The sequence below is a fragment of the Scomber japonicus genome, chromosome 23 (assembly GCF_027409825.1).
Source record: "Scomber japonicus isolate fScoJap1 chromosome 23, fScoJap1.pri, whole genome shotgun sequence".
In the NCBI taxonomy this organism is placed as follows: Eukaryota; Metazoa; Chordata; class Actinopteri; order Scombriformes; family Scombridae; genus Scomber; species Scomber japonicus.
The window spans coordinates 15,841,088-15,866,316 of record NC_070600.1 but is presented as its reverse complement, the minus strand read 5'-3'; the positions used below and the strand labels follow the sequence as shown (position 1 = coordinate 15,866,316).

The following is a 25,229-nucleotide window of genomic DNA, read 5'->3' as shown; positions in this document are numbered from 1 at the left end:
GGTTGGTTGAGGATCTAGGAGAAGATGGGACAGATGAATAAAGACAGATGACAGGATGCAGAGGTAAAGGAAGTGGGAGGACACAACAAGAAAAAAAAGTGATAGTGGTGTGAAGACATGAGTGAGAGCAAAGATAGGATGGTGAAACAATGGGCAGGAGGATAAAGTGTGAATGATGTAGTCCGGGAACAGGGTGGAGCGGTTGAAGTGAAGAAGCTTAATGGTCATTGGAGGTGACTCAACACCAGCTACTGCCAACAAGCTTAACATTATTACCCTGTAAATCTGCAAATCAATTGCTGGGAAGTCAAGCTGTAGTTCATGATGACTGCTCAAAATTACAATACAGATTGAAATTTTGGTTGACATCACTTACACGTGTAGCAAAACAAAGTCATGCCCTGCTTCCAGACTAGCTTCTTATCTACTTGCTTTTATTGCTCTGTTATTTCTCAATGTGGGTTTCTGTCATTGGTATGGCATGACCTTTCCACTAGGTGGGGCTGTGGCCCTAAGTAGCTCTGTATTTTGGCCCTGAGCATGTGCCGTACAATGTAGCCGAAAAAGAATGGTTCAAGGCAGGAAGTACACACTTCCCTGTTATGAATTATATAACATTCTAATATTTTTCTCTTAAATATAAGGCTTTGGCCAGCTGCTGGTTGTCTTTGCTTAGCTTAAAACACAGGGGTAAATAGTTTAGTCAGACCCTGTCCATTAGTAACAAAATCTGCCTACCAGCATCTAAAGTCCTGTGAGTTGCCTGGCAACCTTACAAGGACAATAAGACTCCAGGAAGTCGCTGAGCCTGGCTGTAAAACAACACAAAAAAACGATATAGAGAGTTAATTAGAGTTGCTATTAGGTGGCTTTTGCTACCTTTGGACCAAGTAACAAAGAGCAAGGTTATCTTTTCACTGCTATTTCCACTCTTTATGATAAGCTACGCTAACCAGCGGCTACCTGTAGCCTAATATTTAACATACAAATATGATAGTAATATCAGTCATCTCATCTAACTCTTTGCAAGAAAGTGAATAAGCCTATTTCCCATGTTGAACCACACAGGATGCAGGTGTTTTCAATTCGAGGTTATCTACCACTGTACTGGCAAGTAAATATTGACCCTTATTGTTTTATCAAGAATTAAAGGTTAGTTATTTTGTAAGCATGACATAGCTACAGATCCAACCTGATGTCATACATGAAATGACCACAACCTCTTAACAGTGGAGTATGTGGTGGTGGAAAGTTCTTTTGTGCATCATGGTAAATATTGTTGTTGAATGCTAACAAAGGAATTGTTGCCATATTCTGTTTCCAGATGATATAGACATATTTATCCTGATAACATCTGCAGCCACACATGATCACATTAGATTATAAACTTAGAAATTAGTATGTATCAGAAAAGAAATATAGGTTTTCAAATGAGATTCATGACATTGCAATGCTGAGGTTAATTTGCATCAAGGCCAAAACAATAATAAACAAAACAACACGTACATCAGCCACCTAGTTGGGGATAGGTGCTGGACCAAAAAACAACTATAAGAAAAGTAAAAAGAAAAGTCTGCACACCATAGGAGCTCCCATGCAGGTATAATTTAATAAAGCATGACGTTTCGAGCCATACCGACTCTTCTTCAGATGCATCTGAAGAGGGTTCCTCCCTGCATGGGAGCTCCTATGGTGTGCAGACTTTCTTTTACTCTTCTCATTTGCATCAATGACCACACAAATTGAGCAAAATACAGTATAATCTTTATTATATGAAAAATAATGACACTGAAAGACTTGTGTCCTTTCTGCAGTGCTCAACTTTCAGTGTTAAAGCTCTTGCTGGAATTAAAATCTGAAAGTCACTGCCCTTTTCTCATTGATGAGGGTTGCTGAGTGGCCAACTTAATTATAATGCACTAGACTGCAAGCAGAACATCACAGCATCAGCTCCTTTGCAAGCCAAAAAAGATCTTTGTCCTAATAAATTTCCCCATAGTTACAGATGTTCCCATCTCGTGTTCAATGTGCTGTATGCACCCTTTTCAAGGGATCCATGCTCATGTGTTGATGTAATTCCCATTTGAATCATGCAACTTAATGTTTTGTGAATGGTGATAGCCTTAAGGTTTGTGAACTGGGCTTGAGACCAGGAAATAGTTGGCTTTCATCCCAAACAAGTAACAAATTCTATGAAGCAAAGGGCTCTAAGGAAAGCACTTTGAACCCTCAACTGCTTAGTAACCATCACTAGAGGACTGTGGTCACACTAGATGGGAATGTGTGTAAACCAGTAAATGAGAGTAAAGCAAAGTCCTGTTAGAACACAGAAGAAGCCTTCTGAGCTTCCCTGGGTAAATGAAAGTTGAACAAAAGTAAATTCTATATACAAATCTTTTAGGCACCTTAAAAAGAGGACTGATGACAAACAAGAGACTGAATGCTTCTGTTAGCTCTTGACAAGAGTGTCAGGTTATGTTGCTTCCTTGTGGATTGATATTTCTCTTCCAGGTGAGTAAAAAAGTGTCAGAAGAGACGAAAAAGACGCGTCCTTGTGTACAAGTCTATGTTTTTAAAGTGGATCTGACATTAAGGAAAAGGTATGAGAGAGTACCCACATTCACTGTAAATCTTGGGATTATGGAGAGAGAGGCGTTTGTTTCAAGGTATTCTGTCTGCATCCGTGTTTGTTTATCCACAACATTTCAAAATCGGTCTACATGTTTTCTTTTTTCTGTCAATGACTTTGTTTGGGGGGTATTTTTATTGGAAGTACCATATAGAAGAATAATTGTATGCAATCATCAATATTTTTTAAGATTAAGGCCACACTAATTAACATTTTTACATTAGCAATGGCTCAAATGACTATATAGCAGTTAGTATGATCACACAAGCCCATTGTTTTGATTTTATGACCCACAAATTTACAGTTTTAATTAATTTTCTTTGCCCTCATCCAGCCGCAGCAGGCTGCCAAAACCAAATGGCAGGCAGTTAAAGTTAGCTGGTGAACATAGTGGAGATTTAACAGCTGAAGATACCAGATATTTCCCTTAGTAGTTGGTAAAATACAGAAATGAAAGTACTTATGTGACAAAACCCCAGAGTACTTGTCAATTCTTCAGCTTTGGTTTTACAGCCTGTGGATTACCTGTATGGTTCAGTTTTAGTGCTTATACAAAATTACTTTCCAACAGCAGGCAGCGGTTGTCAGCCAAATATTCACAAATTAAAGAGCTTTACACTGCCTGCCAAGCACCAAACACACAAAGTTAGCATCTACTTGGTGCAAAAATTCAAACATTTAGCAGCAAAAGGCATATTCTTCTCTCTGGAGTTGGTGGAGACCAAAACATGGACGTGTAAATAGGCAACTGTTTGCTATCTCTTAAGCCATATTGACAAGGTGAAAATACGCCAGTTTTTGAATATCTATCTAATATCTCTTTGAGTGCAGTTACTTCATACATGTCACTTTACATCATCTGCAGGTGTTAAGCTTTGTCACTTGCTGATATATGTGTTTACACCACTACTAAGCTTACCACTACACTACAGATGGACAGGGGAAAGGTTCAAGAGGAGAATATACAGAACATAAAATAGTCAAGGAGGGGGTAAGAAGAGTCCTGCACATTTTTCCGAAAGTGTAAAACTTGAACTTGAAAAAAAAAAGTGAAAGGCCTTCTCTGGCCAGTGTTTCATTTCTGGGCTACTGTACAAACATAGCGGTGAAACAATGGTGGGCTCCATGGAAGAGGAACTGCTCTTTATGCAGAAATAAAGGGCTCATTACAAGGTTATGAAAACACAATTATGTACTTCTGAATATTATATTATTTTTCTACCAAGTCTGTTTTGCTTAGATGCCACTAAATTCTACACACTGCAGCTATAAATGAGATATGGTGTAATGTGGAGATAAACATTCACAGAGAAATAGTTGTGTTTAGTTATCAAGCAAATAATAAGACAACAATGAAAAGAGAATGCTAATGGTATGGGTAGCATATTGACCAGGTGTGTATAAGTGAATCTGTGAAATAAATATATTCAATTGATACTTGTATGTGATATATGTTTTGCATATATACTACATTTATTTTATAGAAAAATAATACAGTACATGTTTTAATAAAACCGTTTTACTAGTTATGTGATTGTGACTGTCTGACTGTATGCACATGCTTTAAAATTAAGATATTACACAACACATGTGGCAACAAAAAGGTTCTACCTTAAAAGAAGCATAACCTATAGCAGAGACATAACTCAGCCAGCCTCACAAAATCTGTGGAAATCAACACAGCAGCATGACTACTTGGTTAAGTTCATGTGATTTCACGTCTTCGCTGCCTCCTATATTCTCAAATCATTTATGACGTTACAATTCTTGCTTCATCACACGTTTCTGCTTGACAGTAAATTATGCCTATAGGTGCTGTTAATATGACTCATAGGCTTGAGTCATGCATGCTAAAACAAATCACAATAGTCAGGTTGTCATGGTATGTGCTGCTTAGGGCAGCAAAGGCTGGCACACATATCCTTTGTGACACCCCACCCCCATTCCTCTCAACTCCCCTGTTGAAGATGTCTCCCTGTCACATCTCTGTCTTCTCCTCTCTGATTTAAGCATGTCCTCCTCCACTCCACATTTATATTATCTGTCTGTGAGTTTGTTATTTCACAGCTCTCACACATCTGTCAGTACAGTAAGACAGATACTGTTAGTTTTTCTGATATTTGCTGATCTCACATCATACTATTCAGTTATGATTTTGTCCGTTTCTTACAATTTCTCAATCCAACAAATGCCTTCCAGTTACAGCATTTCTACATTCTGCAATAGTGATGAAAGGCACTACTTTAAATGTATAAAAAACTAATCCACTTCCTCTCAGGTTATTTAATGCACCAAAAGGATTTTTGGAGGGGAAGCCATTTCCTAATGCAAGCTCTATGTTTAGCCTCAACTACTGAATATCAATTTTTGGTGTGGGAGTCAGACTCAGACACAAAACCAACTTGCTTTTTTAACTCTCAGAGAATTTCCTGTCACTGCAGTACAGTATGTATCGAGGGAGAGAGTGTGACAACAGTCCGGATGTAAATACAGTATAACACCTGTGCTAACTAGATGAGGTCGGTGCCAGGATGTGTGTCTACCTGCTTGTCCCTGCCTCTCTGTCTCACCAGGGCTCGGTGCTGGCACACATGTCTTGGCTTTTTCCCCCCTTTCTTGGCACAAAAGGCTCAGTGACAAAAACGTGGCCCTTGCTAAGCATACAAGCACCAGTAAATTAGAAAGGAGATAATTGGAAATCATTCTGGAGTGGGCCGAGGGGGGAAAAAGGCAGCTTGCAGTGCCTCAGGATAATACATTCAATCATAGTGATTCTTAAATAAATGGTATCAGTTGTCATTGCTTGAACAAGAAATGTTGGACCTACTTTATACAGCACACACGACTTTATTATCTGGAAGTACAGTAGCATGTACAGCACATTCATCTTTACTGTGTGTACCAACAGTTATACTGCCAAATTAACTAAAATACCTCTCCAACAGATATATCCTTTTATGAAACTTGCACACACACGCACACAAACAAACAATGTCTAAAAATAACACTGATTTCAAGCCTTCCAATGTAGCCATGTGGAGGACTCTGTGGGGAGCTTGGTATAGAAGAAAGACCCTTTTAAAGGAGGAAATATGAAAGAGGGAACACAAAAGGGCTACAAAGAGACCAAAGAGAGTGTGTATGAGAGAGAGAGCTGCCCTGCAGTTGCTTGTGTTCTCCCCTTTGTGGCTCTTTTGTGTCTGTGACTATTTCTGTACACTTCTGCCTTCTGGGCAAATGATGGGGGAGCTGTGAGGTAGCTGGACTGTATAGGCCAGATGCAGACTAACCTGACTTAAACACAAACAGGTTTAACTACAGTAAACAATGGATTCAGAGGACTAACTAAATCAGGCTGAGCCTTTACTGTGTATGACATTCAGATAACACCAAAGGGTGTTAGTGTACTGTACATTTACATGTGTGTATGTATGACCATGGAGAAAGCCTTTATCTGCCAGTGCAGACTCAGGAGGGTTCAGTCTGTGGGAGGAGGCGTGGGCACAACCACAGAATAACAATGAGGAAGGAAGACACCACCAGTGAGTGTGTGTGAACGAGTATGTAAACAGCCACACTTGTGAGGGTATTGAATTACATTATTCAATGGAAGCTTACTTTAATCATATATGTTTAAACTCAATCCTTAACGAAGCATAAGAAACGTGTCTTAAAATAGATTGCTGCCTTTGTGCAGATGGGCTTTTTGTTCCCAGATAGGAATAAAAATCCCCAGTACCCAGTAGTGCATGAACATTTTTTTTCTCCCCATAATATGATTAATACAATTACACTGATGCACACTTATCTATGACATGTTAAATGATCTGACATTTTGCTGTATCACCTGCAGTCAAGGGGAAATGCTACCTTAGTTCCATCAAATATGAGCAATATGTATTCAGCAAGTCAAAACCTGCATTATTTACACGCTTAAAATTTTATCTGTACATTTTGTTTATTTGTGAAAGGAAGGTACAAATAAGAAAATATGTTTTTTAAGCTTTGCTTGTATTGAGTGTAGCCACTGCATCCAGAATCCCAAAGTTCCCTCATCAGTTTTGTAAATTCTCACAATTGTACCACAAAGAAAATCCATAATTTGGTGACTATATATTTAGCTAATACATTGGAGCATGTGGTGTATGTTTTCATTTTGAATAGAGCCTGGTTTGCATTTTCCTCAGCTTCCAGTCTTTGAGCCTGAACTATTTCTGTATAGTCAGATACAAAAGTGATGCCAGTCTTCTAATCTGACTGCCAGTTTGACAGTAAATGAGGATGATGACCTATTTCCTAAAAACCTGAACTATTTGTTTTAGCATTTAACAGGAATACATGAGCCATTTACATCATCTTAAAGCCTTTCAGGATTATTATTTTAAGTCTTTGTGGAAATTTTACTTAAACCAAAATATGTGGGGAGAGTATATTAAAACTAAGTCAGGCTTAAAACGAGTGTAAACTGGACTCAAGGGCATTCATCTACACAACTGTATCTATGATTGGATCTCAAGTTGGAGCTTAAACAAAAATCATGGGTTTTTATCAAGCTTCAAAATGGGAGGGAGGGAGTGAGTGGCTTGCTATGACTCAGTGTTCCTTGCAGCTTGATGAGAAGGTTGAGATCTAGTTAGTGCTCTTGGTGTAGGTGATACAGGATGTAGCTCACAGCCTCCTTTCTTAGCTTGGATTCTTTGATTCGTGCTTGTTAGCAAAGTGATGCCTCTCCCATTTTACGTTAGACTTCTCCGACGAGAACGCTCATTACTGATAAGGGCAACATGACATGGAGCCTGAGCTACAGTAACATCGCTGAGCAGCACTAGGCGCAGACACACATTTACAGACTTTCCCTACATCAAAGGAAGTGACAGTGAGAAAAGCAGAGGATAGCACCACTGAGGGAAAGTCTCACGCAGAGAAAACACTGTTTAAAAGGATAGGTACCAAAAAAACCCACAGGCATTAAGTGAGTCTCCTCTAGGACTTATAAAGATAAGAAAAGATTAAAGGATACAGAGAAGGAAGATGCAAAATAGAGAGAGCTTATGCAAGATGTTGGGAAAAGGTGACAAAAAAGAAACAGAGGGAAAAAACAGAAAGGTGTAGGTCTGCGACGAAGAAAAACAAAGCAAAACCATTTGGTTGAGTGCTTTTCCTTCTGAGGAGCCTATTTTCACAACTCATATTGATGAGGATTAAGCACAGACACCTGAGTCTAGGATCACGCCTCAATAGAAATGAGATGTGTCCTGTTGCCCTTTAAATCCTTTTAGGAAACAGAGATTAGTTCTACACACGCACACGTGTTGACTCTTACAGTATCCATGCACCACTGCTCTCACCCTTTACATTCCCAGTGATGGCCTTCCCAGTCTGCATCATGCCCAGCTAACGCAACAATAGTACTAATAACACACACTCACATACTCTGACCCACTCACGTGCGTCAGCAAAGAATCCTTGCTGATAGCTGACATTATGACAGCCAATGCCTCGGAAGTGAGGCACAGTACATAGAGGGTGAATGACTCAACCAAGGTGTTGTGTATGTATTTATGTCTATAGCCATATTCTACAAGGTAATTATGTTTAGAGATTTAACTTCAGGTTCAATTGAATGCAATTATATTCAGTGAATCATTAATCTTATTTAGTCCTGGAGGAATCACAAATGATTCTTGCTCCAATTAAACTTATTTTTAAAGAATTCTTCCTACATCATTCTTAAAAACAAAACTGAGCTGACTACTCTGGCTTTAAGACAAGATGTTGTTGAAAGAATTAATCTATCCCCAATTACAGCATCAGTAGCAAGAATGCCCATCTCTCCCAGCATAATTACATTTTTCCCCATGCTTGGCCTCAATTAAGTGATTGTGCAGTTCAGATCCTCATTATCCCAGCAAGCATGTGCAATTAAGGGCTGTAGAAAAGGAATTTGAAAACTTAAAAGAACATGAATCCTTACTAATGCCTTCACTATTGTAAACAGATGGTGGCCATCTTGTTTAAGAAGGCTACCAATGGATAAGAAATGTTACTCTCATTCCCTTAGACAACTCAACCAAGAATAAGAAATATTCTTCATTGTATTCCATAGAATACAATAAAGAATATGTACATTTCATCTTCATTATAAAGCAAAGCTAATGGACATAAAAGGAAAAACTACATATTTTTAGAAAACAATATTTCTGCCATGTATTTTTACAAAATAACAGTTCATTTCCCATGAGAACTGAAATTCCTGTACATCGATGTGACAGAGTTGTGATTCCTAGCTTAGTTCTCTCTGTTAGAGAAGGCTCTTCAGAGAGCCAGAAAGACTTAGCTGATTACTAAAGACACACTTAAACCGCCAGCTAACAAAGTAGCAAACACGTGAAGCTAAGATAGAGCCGCTGGTTGACAAACATGTGAGCATGCCCTGAATCACATGACCATGTCAAGAGGACATAATCAAACATCCCAATGACCTACGGCTTTAGTTTATTTATCATGCATGGATGATAATTTTCAATGAATGTGTAAATTATGAACAGCACAGTAAATAGGCAATAATTAGGATACTTTGCATGGAATATTGAGTGGGTTTAGCATATGTGAATATGTTTTGCCTGCATGCTGAGAAACCAAGTCAACCGAAAGCACTTTTTGGCCTCTATTCCTATAATATACTGATCCTACACCATAGAGTACCATCTGTTCTGTAAAAGTCAACACACAGTCTCATGATGGTGCTTCCAAATGAGACAACACACCATGTTAACACCATCAAACTGGTCCCCACACAGGGAGCAGGCCAAAAGTGTTTGGTTTCCACGTCATCATCAGGCAAGCAAAGGCAATGAATGAACACACTCACATACACACACACTCACACACACACACACACACACACACACACACACACACACGCACAAGTAAACATTTACCTTTATATATTTTTACAGTGTAAGCATGCATCCAACTTCCCAAAACAAAGAAATACTAACCATAGCATGAAAGTCGGACATTCCAACAAGCACACACACACATACTGTACACTCACATGCACACAGTATTCAGTTTCAGTGTCAAGTGTCAATTGTTTAAAGTGCTCATTGATGATGAGATGTCCATTTAAACCTAATTCATCCTAACATTTCTGGTTGCCCTCTCCACCAAAGAAAGCTTGACAGTAATGAGACTGGCATTTTAAAATGCAGCGTAATTGATCACATCAATTCATTCAGTTGTAAAGTAGGTGTGGATGACATTAGTGTTTATTTGGGCTCAACTAATCTACTTGGTATAACTAATAACACGCTCTCTTCTTCTCAGAGCACCCTGCTAGATGAAAGTGAGGAAAAACGCACAGCTGAAAACTCTGCAGCTCCTGATGGTATCTTTACAGTGACCTATTTAGATGAAACATGTACAGGATGTTTGCGTTCTATTTATATACGACAGAATGCATACATTACTGATAGGTGCAGTGTGTTGAAAGCACATGAAGCTGTAAGTCTTCAAAACTATGATTCTGTTAAGTTTTCTTACCTCTCCTAAATGCGGAGTAGGATTAAATCCACACAGATTGCACACTTTTTTCTTGCACTCGGTGCAGAGGCTGTAGTTGGGTGTGTCTGCTGATCCCACATTCAGCTCCACATTACAGAGAGGGCAGCCTTCCTTGGTTATGAGGACTGAAGCAGGAGCCGGTACAGCTGCCGGGGCCTTTTCCTCCTGCTCTACAGAAATGGTCCTTGGGGCTCTCTTGGTTTTAGCAGGTGGGGTGTCAGGAGCAGATTCTGAATCAGGTGGTGACCCAGGAGCAGAGAAGGGGGAGTCAGGGCAAGAATCCGCAGGGGAACCTGGTCCAGAGTCTGGCGGTGACCCAGGAGGAGATTCTGCTCCCTTCTCTTCCTCTCCAGTGACAAAATTGGTGGCTGAGTTCATGAGGGATGATCCAAAGCTGAACATTTGAGAGGCAGCAGCAGGAGGTTTTGCTGATTCTGTCAACCCTCCAAAACCTCCAAATAACTTCCCAGTCACTGACTCCTGCTGTTTTGGCGCAGCCTGCGCTTGAGGCTTTGACGATTCCATCAATCCACCAAACCCGCCAAACAGTTTCCCCGTAACGGACTCTTGTGAAGAAGCCGCAGGAGGTTTGGCTGCATCTGTCAAGCCTCCCAGACTGATACCTCCTAACCCTCCAAAGAAACTGGACTCCTGTTTGGCTTTAGCTGGAGACTGCTGAGGACTGGCCTTCTGCTGAATGGGACGGCCTGTCTTAGGATCAATTCTGGGGGACCCTGCTGCTGAGGAGCTTGGAGAAAGTGGTCCTGGAGAGGTAGAACCCGGGGATTTCTGCCTTGGTGTTGTTGGTGGCGTTAACCCTTGATCGGTGGTACTTTGCTGCTTTATCAGTAGCTTGCCAGGCTTGCCAGGGGTCTGTCTCTGAGGTGAGGGTGGGGCAGAGCCTTGTTTTGGCTTTGTCATGCCAGGAGGATCCATGCCTCCCATTGCTCGCTGCATCTGGCAGTTCAGACAGAGCCACTCTTTACCCTGTGCATGAAGCAGAAGATGGGTTAGATTTGACTGGAACAAATAAACACACTGTCTTGAGCACAGACATCAATGGCATGTGTAATTACAGTATACACACAGGCAAGCATAACCAATTAAACCCCTAAAATAACAATTTTTCTTTTTGTTTAGCGCACAAAAAAGAACAAATTCAGAGACATGTCCATCAATTAGTCTTCAAATGATGTAAAATCCCAGCCAAATTGCTTCTTATGGCATGAGAGAATTAAAATCTGGCAACAGTTACATAAATATAAATAATTTTTAACTACAAAGGTTCATATATGGGTATGGGTTTCTTAATGTTTTGATTAAATTAGGAAAGAAACCTGTCATTGCAACACATGATAATGGTTTAATTCAGCAATGACCTAAAAATGTCAATCAGAGGAACATTTTAATATATTACACAGACTGTTAGCAACAAGTAACACTAATACTGATTTATTACTCTGTTTATCATCTGTACTGTATCTGTTTAGACCTTGATAAACAGATGTCTTCCATTCTCTTGGTTTTCTCAGAATATAGTATATCTCCACCCCCCCACCCACACAAAAAAGCCCCAGGATGCACTACATCACAGTGTTCCTTGTTCAGTTTACAGGATATCGTCTTATGTAAACCAGTGTTTAAAATGGCCAGTGTTGACAGTTTGATCACTAACTACAATAGAACAATGTGCATTCAACCAATATTTAATTAGTAAAACCTTTATTCTACATTTTCTAGGCCTTGTTGTGAACATCAAGTAAAATCCCCTTCCTGGGTTGATCAATCTGCCAAAAAATTAACCTCAACCTTGATCTGCAAAGTACCAGATTCCAAGAAGAAGCTCAAACAGAAGGAAACAATCATACTGCTGGGCACTAATAATGGCCCACCAGTGTTTACTGTCCATGTGTGACTGTTCCGTCACTGCCTGGCACACTATCTTCCTGTGGCCATGACATGAGTCACCTTGATCAACACTGCCTGGGCCCATATGGTCTCTCAGCTCCTCAAATCATGTGCCACTCTAATTAGATGCAATCCCTTTACCAAGCTCAGAGAGTAGCATTATGCTGCTAATAGACTAGTTCTGGAAAATATACACTCATTTAATTGTCATGCTAAAACTACATTGTTTTATTTAACAAATGAAACATGCCTACATGACAATATGCCAGCATAACATCTCAAGTAATGCAAATGTTTTCATATCAGTTTGACCATTTAGCATTTCCTTCTTCTAACGTATCAAAGGTATGATTGCTAGAGTAAATAATATACTTTTAGGGTTATATTTTTGCAGTGTAATTTGTATTTAGCAAATTGACTAGATCACTCCATATTCAACACAAAGCAGACATAATAATGTATGACCTATTTCACCATCTGTCATCAATAATATAGGCTGTTTTGGATATCATTAGAGTGCAAACTATATTCCAGTATAGCCAACAGTGTTTAACAATTTGATTTTCATCATTTGGAAAACTTACAGCTAAATATAAAATGCTAACATCAAAATAACTCAGTAAGTACAGTACCTTACTGTAATCATGACTCATAAACAGTTTTAAAACCTTAAAAGAAAAATAAGATAGAAGAAAATAAAATAAAGTAATTATCTCTTACCGCTGAGTCTGGGGGGCTGAACCCACAGAGGCTGCAGACCTGGTTCTTACACTCAGTGCAGTTACTGTAATTAGGCGGATCCTTAGACCCTGTGTTCAGCTGGGTGGTCTTACACAATGGACAGAGTCCACCTCCAGGCTTTCCAGCCCCCTGCTGACCTGGAGGCTCTCCACTCTTAGCTGGGTCCCCAGGACGAGCCCCAGTACCTGGTGGCCCTTGCTGCTTGGGTCCAGGCTTCCCAGGTCCCTGTTGTGGGGGGGCACCTTTTTGCTGTGGAGGACCACCTTGTTTGGCACCTTGACCGGGTGGACCCGGAGGTCCTTGACCTGGTCTGGGTGCCTGTTGTCCTGGGGGTCTTTGGCCTGGTTGTCCCCCCTGAGCTTGTCTGGGGGCCTGCCCAGGGGGTCCTTGGCCAGGAGGACCCTGAGCTGCATTGGGCCCCTGGCCTGGTGGTCCCTGACCGGGCCTGGGTCCTTGCCCAGGGGGCCCTTGCCCTGGCTTTGGCCCCTGTCCAGGGGGCCCTTGCCCTTGCTTTGGCCCCTGTCCAGGGGGCCCTTGCCCTGGCCTTGGCCCCTGTCCAGGGGGCCCTTGCCCTTGCCTTGGCCCCTGTCCAGGGGGCCCTTGCCCAGGCCTTGGCCCCTGTCCAGGGGAGCCCTGACCCTGTTTCTGAGGACCTCCCTGTTGTGGTCCCTTTGGACCTGGCCCTTGTTGAGGGCCCTTGCCTGGTGGTTTTCCTCCAGGTGTTGTAGATGCATCTTCCTCCTCCTCTTCCCCAAATAGTCCAAGCTTGGGCATGTTGACAGCATCGCCCATGGAGGATATGGAGGACGAGACAGACGAAGTCATAGATGACACTGCACTAAGGGGGTTGGCCCCACTGAGGAAGCTGGAGCCAAACATGCCGGATGACTTGCTGGCAGTGTCTTTTGGCTCCTGCCGGAATCTGGATTCAAAAAGGCTGAGGGAGGAGGGGCTGCGGCCCGGTGCGGGCTTGCCAGTTGGACCCTGGTTGAAGGCGTCTACAGTGCGGCTTTTACTGAGACCTGTTGGGCCTCTGGAGGCCCCTACCTGCTGGGGTCGCTGCTGGGCATCAGATTCTGAAGGTCTGAGAATAAGAAAAAAGAGATGTTTGTTAGCACTGCTAACAACAAACTGTCTGTTTTTATATATACATATATTGTTTGGGAGGGGACTGTCTGCCTTTACTGGATAGCGACAGTTGAAATATGACAGGAAACAAGGGGACTGAGAGAGATGGGGCAATAGGCTACCACAGCATGCCAGCAATGCTGTTATTGCTACTGTTCATCTGTTTACTCTGGAAAAATGTGAAATAAACCTCATAAACCGAGTCCACACAAACTGACCCAGAGCCCAAAAAAAACAGACTTAACTGTGAACTAGACTTCATGATGTGGATGATTCTGAGATATACTTAAGCTCTTTTGATAACCTTATCTGTTACTGGCATAATTATAGGTTTGTGGTGATCAGTTGAAATAAAAATCACAAAGACTATGGCTTGAATAGTTTTGTCTGCTGAATTCATGACTCCAACTTGGTCTTGTAAAAACTTAAATAAAAGACACACTTGCTCACACCGTCCGAAATAAATGAAATTAAATACATTAAATACACAGTAGACTGACATGGACAAAATAAACTAAATCTATTAGAAACTACACATCTTTATGACTGTCAAAAATATAAGATTTCAACAAGCTAATATAATGTTTGTCTGCCCACATAAAATGTTCAGTTCATTTTAGATAAAAAACAAAACTCTAACATTATTGCTTAGGATATTGTCTAACTCCATCATTGTGCTAATAATAAAAATGAATACCATGGCACAGGCTCAATGATCTCAGACCTTTTCAACACATCAGTGAACATATTATGTGTAGGTACCAGCCTCAGGGTAAAACCAACAGGAAAGTGAATACTGCTGAAAGATGTAGAGTGTAGGTCTTGAGACAGAGATGGAAATGCTGGGCTCTATGGGTGTAAACTGAGATGTCTGTGTTAGCTTAGGCTGAGAACAGACAACCTGCATGCACATTGCCAAGCACTAACGTTAAATTTGATGGGATCCTTAGAGAAATGCATCAATTGACTAATGGACTGATTGGTTTTGTTATTCACTAGTGCTATGCAACATGAATGCTGCTGTTTGCAAGTCCCTGGTGCTTCTGTTATTGTGTCTGATATAAATTACCCTCCCGGGCAATAAACTTTAATACAGTAATGAATACACCAATATGATTCATCTGATTCTACTTCAAAGGAACAGTGGCTAATGCCTGATTTTACAGTGTAAGAACCCGACCAACATTACAAGTACTGGCATTGCAATACCAGCTGTTGGCTAATCCACTGCAGCGTGGATTTCAGCACCATGGACAGCGACCAAACTCATTCTAAATCTGATGCTTCAACGACAGAAAAAAAGAAGCAAATCTTCCTTTTAAATGAAGAGAAAGCAGTAAGCAGCAGGAGGGAAGTCTATGAGAGATGACATTAACGCTGCTGTTCTATTTATAGTCATATTAATATTGATGCACCCCTCCCCCCATTTCCAGCTCAGATATAAATAACAATTCTTTCAATTGGAGCCAATTAACGACCCATCGCATCATGCTATTCCGTCTGACATCGAGGAATCTTTCACAATTATATGTACTATGATGAAAATCTGAAGCACAATGGGGGTGGGAGTATACAGTTTTCATTTGCAGATTTGAGCCTCCCTCTCCACAAGACACCACATTTTCGATTGAAATCCAATATCGAGCAAATACAAAATTAGTTAAGGGGACACAAGACACGGATTTGTTTTGCTGGCAGTATAGGCGTCGTTCAGATGGGGGAAAAAATACACTGGGCACGACAGATTTTCTTACCCAGCAGGCATTTCGAAAATTTCGCACAAATACTGGAGGTGTGTCTCATACTCTCTGATCTCACAGAGAGAGAGAGAAAGAGAGAGAGAGAGAGAGAGAGAGAGAGAGAGAGAGAGAGAAACCGCGGACGCTGACACAAACAATTGACCAATTTAGACTCGTTTCAGATATCATGTCTTAGAAATTAACCGTTTGCTGAGTAGTAACAACGAGGCTTGTGCATCCATGTAAAAACAGCAGATACACAATGATCAAAGGCGCAGTTTATCAATTTGGATGTGTCCGTTACAAATAAGAGCCACCATGTATTACTGGGCGAGAGAGACAACAAGCCTTTCTCAATCATGCAGATCATCAGATGTTGATGATAATTCATTAAAGTGATCTCTAAGAATGGATTCATGTCTTGGTGCGGTTGAGGGGGATTAATATGGGCGTGAACGGGCTCCCTGCCTCCTTAAATCAGCTTTCCAAATGATGCTGCACATAACCATAACACATCCATTCGTTCTCCCCTCACGTATCATTGTCTGGTTAGTGTGGATATTTGAAGTGCATTATAAATTGCTGCTTAAAAAAAAAACAACAAAACCCTGCCTTCTTGCAGCCGCTGCGCCTCCGGGCTGCCTGCTTTGCGCCCTTGAAATCGCCGCTGCGAGCTGCTTCCTCTCCTCCTCGGTGAGTTCATTCGGGTTGACCGGAGTCCCTTCGGGGACCCGGACGAAGCCACCCTTCCCGTCAGGTGCCAGCCCCTCCGGTAGCCCAGTCAGCGGCCCTTCGCCTCCTTCCAGGCTCGCCTCGTTCCCCATGATCGACCCCTCCCGTCTCCTGTATTCGGATCCGAGCTCTCTCCGCGTTTTTATCCCCAAAGTACGCAGAGAAGACGGTGTTTCTCGGTGCCTCGGAACATCTCAGATGATTGATTTGGAGTGGTTACTTTCCTTCCCTGTCCTGTCTTTCCATTTCCCTGATTTATCCTTGTTTTTCTGTGTCGCGCATCTCTGCAGCTGCACACCAGTTACCACAGTTTTCCGTGAGGGGGTCTCTCCGTTTTACTACTGCTCATAGACACAAGAGGTGGTTTCCGGAAGTCTTTACGAAATAAAACCCTAATTAACAGCATCCCTGTATGGATGATTGTGCAATTGCTTCATCCCTAACCAGAATAATGTTGTTGAATAATGGAGCCAGTTGTTAGTATTAAGTCAAGTATTAAACACCGAAATTTTAACATTATACATGACAAAATAATTGGCCAAATAAATCAGCTTGGCCCCAACACTCTGGACGCAATATCTAGTTTTTCTCAGGCATCCTAACACTTAATTTAACCTATAATATGACAATACTTAATTATTTTATATCGAAGCCAGAACTGTCTCACTTCCGTTCTTTACTGTGTAATATTGGGTGTCTTGACGCAGATTCTCCAGCAGCATCTCTGCTCTCATGCCCACCGCGCATGTTCCGACTCTGACAGGTGATCAGAAGACATCAGTGGAGGAAAATGTGTTTTTAAAGGGGACTAACTCGGCTAAATGCGTCTGGTATGACTGTTTAAAGAGTCGAGGTTGAGTGGAACATGGGGGACAGGTGGGGTCAGTGATGGTCCTAAATGAACCCACACATGTATACATCACATGTTCACATAAAAGCCTCTCAGTACTGATGTGATATACCATCCAGCATCAGAATTATTATTTTTGAGCTTCAGATAGGTAGCTTTATCTTCATCCATCCAATGTAATTCCAAAATACCATATATTCAATTTACATGAAAAATATTCAAACATAAACTATTTGCAGATGCTGTAGGATATCTTTGAAGGTCTTTGGATGACTCATAACATGAATAATATTTCATATGCTTTGTGTTTTTCAGTTGGAAGTTGGAGGATATATTATTTTATATCTAAATGCTTAATCTTCTCAAATATGTTAATGTACAGCAAAAGGCTGGCAGAAGCATGTGGGGAAATCAGGTTGACTGCAGCCAGAAGAATGACAATGAATTCTTCATCTCCTCTCATCTTACAATAAATTGAATACCAGTGCCATCGTGAACACCACATGTGATGAAAGGCGTGTAATATAGTTGCTCCATAATAAAACAAGAAGACACACAGAGGCTGCATGTTGCATCTTTGAAACATGACACCATCACAAGCACCAATATTAACCTGTAAACAAAATGATACAGTAGAATTGCATTACGTCAGCCCACATGTAGAAAATGACTGCAAGACCAACAGTATATTTAGCTCCACTGTACTGAGAATACACACCACGTAGGGTATTAAAATATGTCGGCTCTGCTGTACATCAAGCAGATGTGTTGCAATATGACAGCGAGTGCTCATTTGCTGTGTGTGTCTGTGGAGCTCTGAGGCAGATGTGTCCTCGATGCACCCATGCAGCTCAGAGCCCTTAGTACCTGGGCATGGGTGGGATGGCCAAAAAGACCACTAGGTTCTGTACCAAAGGGAATAAAGACAGAGAATATATGGTTTCTTATTGTTTGGTCTTACTACATGGAAAAGCTTCTAAATAACAGCATTAAGGGCCATGTGACACTTCACATTATCATTTAAACAAGATTTTAGATGTGATGGCAGCTGCAGTAAGTGGGATGTTAGATACAGTCTATCCTATCCTCCCTGTTTGGCATTGTGAGCTGAAGTTTTGAAAGGTTTTCCATAAGCTTACACAGAATGTAAATGATTGTGTGTTTGTAATGTTAAAGTAATTCATTTAGCACGGAAATGTGCTACTAATGGAAACAGTTTGACAATTTGCAAATCATGCTAATTCACTATTTTGATGAGCACTTTACAATAAAGTTGACACCATTCTCATATCCGTCCATTAAATATAAAGCAGGAGTCAGTTAGCATAGCTTAGCATGGCTCTTTTCAAAGGTAACAACAATCCACTCTGAAATATGCCACACACAAACAACACATTTAAGCCTCACTAATTAACAGCTTGTTTGTTTAATTTGTACAAAATCCAAAGTGTAAGAAGGACAAGGAGTTGTGCTTCATAGGCATATTTTTTAAACCCTTGGACAGAGCAAAGCTATTTTTCAGGCTTTACACCAAGCTAAGCTAACGTCTCTGTCTTGGTTCATATTTAATGGAAAGATATGAGACTGGCTGATCTCAGCTAGAAAGTGAATAAGGATGTTTCCCAAAATGTTAATAATATACTGTAAAGGAGTTGGTAAACGGTCACATGGTGAATATGTTTTTGACCTTGGCCACAGGGTTCAAATCCCAGCCATTGCTCTAAGCCTCCCACACTGTCACCCTCACTGTTTTCTTTCATGCATTGCCCCAGTCGACAAACCATGCTCATTCCTTTTTTAGCCACATATTTTCTTTATCCCAACTTCATCTCCTTCAACATGATTACATTGGCTTTTCTGTATATCTTAGGAACAAATATTCTTCTTTTTTATATAGGTGTTTTCACTCTTCTGCCCTCTTTCCTCTCTCTCCTCCGCTTCACTTTAGTATATGTGTATGTGTAGGCAGAGGTGAGTTTTGGTTCTTCAGTGATAAATGATGGTAGTGTAGCGATGGCTCCACTCCTCCCCTTCTTCCCACTGATCACTGAAGCATAGCCTGATGGTCTCTACGCTGTGAGGTGGAAGCAGCTCTTACATGCTCTCTCTCTCTCTCTCTCTCTCTCCCTCTCTCTCTCTCTCTCTCTCTCTCTCTCTCCCTCTTTCTCTCTCTCTCACTCCCTGTGTCTCACCCACATATTCACATAAACACACTGACTGAAGCATTCAGTCATGCAAAGCAAACAACCAGACAGACACACAGACAGTCACACAAACACACTCAGGTGTAAATATACAACATCAAACACAAGCCTGGGGACAAGCTCTCTCTGAGGCATATGCAAACCCAGCAATTTATATAGATACACACACACACACCTGCATACAGTGTTCACACAGAGTAGTCTCAATGTGAGCAATGTTAACAGGATCAAAGCCCTGTAGGCATACTTCTGTATTAAAGTGCAAACAAAATACAACATTTTAATCAATTATTCAAAAGTACTATATTTTGGTCAACTTCACTCTCAAACATTTACAATGTGTGTGTGAGATATGCGTGTTTGTGCTGTGTACCCTGGCCCATGTAATTTGAGTCTGGTAACCAGATAACACACACTGCTCAGTGTTCATTAAATTTGAATAGTCGGTTGGGGTATGAGGCGAAGAAGCTAACAAAAGCTATTTCTTGTGGCAATTTAATTGCAAAACCTGGTCTGAAATACCAACAACAGCTTCTCAAATATATCAGACACATGAAAGAAAACTCACCAAATACAGCCCTAAAGACCTAATGTACCAATGAGACTGTATGTGTAGCATAACAGCTTGTTTGGAGTTCTCATGAGAACTCCATAATAAATACTAAAACCTTCCCTGGAGAGCGTTCTCTCTCCAAAAGAAAAACTAAAGTTACATACCTTAACTTTAGTGGACTGTAAATGTGCAGGAGTTTGTATCAGGTGATATCCTTGAATTCAGTGTGATGAAGTGAGGCGTCTCCAGGGTGACGGTGTACCTGCAAGTGACGTTTAATTTCTGGTACATTAGGACTGAGCCTTTCTCATCCCTATTAGCATCCTGGCACGCGCCTAATTCCGCCTTCAACACCAATTTCTCCTGACCAGCGAGACACCATGGACTAAAAATACCTTTAAAGTCACAGTGGCTCCCTTCCTTTCCTTGCTCAACCTTACTACCTACATGCATGCGCTCAGGCACACGGGCACTGTATAAGCATGCTTGTGTGCACCTGCTGCCAACATGAACACGCATGCACACACACACACACACACACACACACACACACATGCAAGCGCAAGCACTGTGAGAGACAAAGACACACTCATGCACAGACATAAGAGGTAGCTCTAATCCTCTTTTCTTCTGAGGATAGGCCAATCACACACCACTCTGCACAGTAAGCTATTTTCTTGTATACACCGTGTATGAAGTGCTGCTGTAACTGTCACAGCCATGCTGTAGCTGAGGGTCAAGTTAACTCGCTGGCAATCAATTGAAATGACAAAACAAACAAGCAGAAAAAGGCACCAACATCAATTATTCATCCCTTGCCAAACTACATTTTACTCTCAGAATACTTCCGTCCCCTCACAGCAGCCACAAAAGCCTCTAAAGCTGCACTGAGAAGCCAAGACATCTCCATCTGTTGAATCCAGTAAACATAAACAAGGCACATGGATGACATAATTGTATTTTACACATCACACAAAACATATATGATTGCTTTTCACTATATGATAAGTAGTCGGTATATGTTTCTCACAGTATGTAGGGGCAGTTTCTTTCATGCCAAATTCTCTGTGAATAATATTCCTCGCTCCCTGAAGACACACAAAGGCATCTAATTCAGAGACTCAACACAATGTCGGAGTTATATAAGTCTCTTTGTTTCATACAAACACACAGCAGCACAAACACAAAAGCATGAGCATACAAAGCCATGAAGACGTAAGTGTTCAGCAAAAGTGCTGCAAAGCTTCAGTAAATTTCTATCTTTGAGATTATATTGTATGATGTGTGTAAAATATCGGCCACTTGTGCCAAAAATGGAATAGCACATTCAGTGCTTCAGTTGTCTGGAGGATTAACAGCCTTTCTGTTCCATGTCACCTGTCTTCATCTGCATCTCGTCTTCATGATTGAGGTGGATTTAAGGGATCAGAGTGTTCACCTCCATTTCTCCTGGTCACAGCCAGGAAGTCCAGCAAGCATGTGTCTTTTAGTGGTCAAGATGATTTTTGGACAAATCTGAAATCAGTGTGTGGGGGATTTATTACATGAAGGTTGTTATGGTGCTTAGGTGAAGGGCATGGGAAGGGCACTTTAACTGGACTGTTAATAGGATTTACTAGTCATTGTCTGGAAGCCAATTGCCAAAGCCACCAGTGCAATGGCTGATTGATGTAACAGCAGCATGACCTCCTTGCCAGGCAAAAGCAAGAACATGGAAAATCATATGGTTATATATCTAAGTTGTCCCCTAGCCACACTGACCTTCTCCTTGATTTTAACAATTTCCACTTTGTGCTCAGCTGACGCAAGGCACTCAGTTTATTTCTTTCTGTCTTTTTCTCCTTTCTCCACTTCGCAGATATCACTCGGATAGTGTGGCAGTTCTCTGATGTCTTGTTCCTTGGAAGTTTGAATTCATGTGAGAATACCAGTTGTTTCTTTGTCTGTTCAGTGGAGAGTACTCATGCTAATTAACATGGTTCTCGGTAATATATTCCACACAAACTGCAGTCAGAAATAAAACCACATCACCAGGAGATTCTTCTGGAGACAGACCAAACAGAAACTGGGGCTTAAAAGCAACAGAAAGCCCTCAAGGATGGATATTAACTTAAATGTAAATGTGTGGATTGTTACCTCACAGGGATAGTTTGACATATGTGGGAAATATGCTTATTTGCTTTTGTGCTGAGAAATAGATGATTCAACATCAGGGAAATATGCTCACAATCCCAGAGTTAGATAGGAGGATCGATACCATGCATTCTCTTTTCTATGTAACTCTAGGCAAAGGAGTGTGTTTCTTAAAATGGAACTCTTCCTTTACTTTTAAATAAATGAAAAATAGAGGAATATCAGGCTTTAGTTATAAAGAGAGCAATTAACAATGCAATTAACAATGCTCATCACAATATAGTCAGTCTAGTGATTCTGCATTCATTTCTAAGGGTTAGGGTTAGGGCGTGTTTGATCTCAGATAATATTTCATCAAACTTCTCTCATCAGAAAATTAGAAGTGTATGTGATTCTTTTTGTGCTTCAGATATATCACAATTTGCAAGACTGATTGAAGCAAATGGCATTTTCTTATAATGAATGTGGGATTTCAGGAAAACCCTCAAGAGCATGGCTCACCACTAGATCTGTGTTGCCCTCCCCACTATATCCTCCTCTCCTCATCTCTTTCACTCCACATTCCATTTCCATTCTTCTTAGTGAACTGACAGCAGCTGACATCTTAACTGATGTTGCTCCAGGATCTAATGGGCTGATTCATCAGTAGTGAGAGAGGACTGAGAGGATTTTTCTTTAGAAAGAAAACACCTCATTTCAGAGAGAAAGGGGTAAAGGATAATGTCAAAGTAATGCAGCTTTAAATGCCAGTCAAGCCACACACACACCCCCGCAGTTCATGAATCATTAACAACACACACCTGTTGCCAAGGTAGTGCGTCATAGCTGGCAACGTCATCATTGCAACAAGGGGTAAGTCCCTTGTGTTTAGCTAGCTTTAACACAGATGAGTCACACTGAATTACAAATACACAAACACATCACAAGGGGGTTACATAAAATACTCAACTCTCTCTGTAGGACTTGGGCAATTTCCCAAATACTGCCTCAGCTTTAATAACATCTTTTTCCTTGGCTTGTAACTTTACCAGAGGTGATGTTTGGATCTGAAAGCTTTGGCAGTCCTTGATGATTTACCAAGTCCTTGAATGTAACCCTGCAGCCCAGTGTGAATCAGTATTCTCTCCAGAGACAGACAGGAATAGGTCATTGATCACCTCATCAATCCCAAGCAATCAGTGAATGGAGAGGTCAAACTAGTGTGTGTGCATGTGCACACCCTTGAGTGTGAGTCAGTTTGTATCTGTCCCCACACATGTGCCTAACTGTGCAGCTGTATGAGGTGACTCTGTTTATGACTCCCAACCATGTAGCTTTGTGTTGAGGAGGCGGGATCACAGCTATAAATCAGGGCTTGACAGGGAAACAGCATTCCCAGAGGGCACTGTACTACCATACCCCTCAGGATATCTGTGCATATAGACAAACACTTGGTTGTCTGGTAAGTATTTGAAATGAACACAACAGACTTGTGAAAATAAGCTTGTGTTGAAATGTAATGGATTTTAATTAGTGTCCTAATTTTAACCAAACTGAATTAATCATTTTCTTTCACATGTTTGCATTTCATAAAACCTATGTTAGAATATTTTTTCAGACAAGTGAAGTCTCATGAAAGGTGCTTTTGGGTATAACATTATGAGAGATGTAGGATCAAGCATTTTTGAAGCATGACTCATATTAAGGACTAAAAGTCAGGATATTTTATACTCTGCTACATAAATTTAACCATTCACTGTGTCTCTTGCAAATCTAATTTATGGAAGAGCAATACAAAATGTTTCAATCTTTAACATAGTGAAACACCTAAATATTAAGAATAAAAGGCTAAATAATATAATATAAAACAGCAATATACCTATATATGCTGAATCATAAAATCATGATTTGACATTGCATAGCGAAGCTGAAAAAGAAAATTAAGTTTCTCCCACAAAATCATCATGAAATGGACAGTAATGCCCAAAATATTATAATACTGTATATCTTAATGTGTTTATACTGTTACAGACAGTAAAATAAATGCAATCAGTGAGGATGTAAGAAAGAAAGGCAGCACCTGGAGGATACAGTGGGAGTCAACAGGGTTCAATCTTGATGTAAAATGTCATCTAGCATCAAGGATAGCTGCTCTGGATTATATCCTCCCCAGTTGCCATGGTTTCTGCGGCAGCTGCCACTCACCTGCAGGGTTCCTAATTATGGGAACACTTGAGGAGTAGTGCAATGCACATTAATGTTCCTTGCAGAACAGTGTAGCACACCTATGAAGCCTACAGCTGTAAGCTTCTGTGCATGTTCATGTTTGGACAAGTGAGCGTGCGTGAACTTTGTATGTGTCACTGCTTTTCACAGCAGTTTACACTACAAAACTGCAGGGGAGAAAAGGATGGATGTGTTCAGGGCTTTACAAGGGAAACAAGGAAGTGAGGAGAGATGGACAGTGACAGGAAGCAGCAAAAGGAGACACAGAAGAGAGAGAAATACACAGAAAAAGAAAGAGAGTGAGGACTTCACAGTATATTTAATATACAGTAAACTGTACAGTGGTAGAGAGGGGGGACTAACTGTGAGTTCATTAGCCTGCTGATGCGTTGTCCTGCAGTTGACCTAAATCTTCTGTCCTTGCCCACAGACTTGATTTCCCACAATCCCTCAGGCTAGCTCTTGGGCAAGAAGGAATGAGTCAGAGTTTCAGTATAGAGCCCACTTTCAAGAGTCGTGAGGAGTTTTACATAGGCACGGAAATGTGTGCGCGCACACACACACACAAAACATTTGTCTTTATATACTTGGGAGGACACTCACTGACATTATATATTTCCCAGCCCCTTACCCTAACCTTAACCTTAACTAAATGCCTAAACCCAATCCTTATCCCAAACTGAACCTAAACCTAATCCTAACCTTAAAACCAAATCTTAACCCTCAAAATACCTTTTGAAGCTATGAGGACAACACTAGTTTTTAACTGAAATTGGATATCTCAAAGATAGGAACACACACACACACACACACACACACACACACATACATACACACAAAC

General features: G+C 40.9%; 1 protein-coding gene across 1 annotated transcript in view; it reads right to left on the bottom strand.

The window, feature by feature from the left end:
- pcloa (piccolo presynaptic cytomatrix protein a) overlaps nt 1-16,535 on the bottom strand; it is a 53,204-nt gene extending 36,669 nt beyond the window's left edge. Inside the window, exons 1-3 of the mRNA XM_053313867.1 lie at nt 16,324-16,535; nt 12,824-13,928; nt 10,175-11,182 (exon numbers count right to left, since the gene is read on the bottom strand). Coding sequence (XP_053169842.1) covers nt 10,175-11,182; nt 12,824-13,928; nt 16,324-16,535 — 2,325 coding nt within the window. The remainder of the gene's footprint in view (nt 1-10,174; nt 11,183-12,823; nt 13,929-16,323) is intronic.
- Between the last annotated feature and the right edge of the window lie 8,694 nt (nt 16,536-25,229).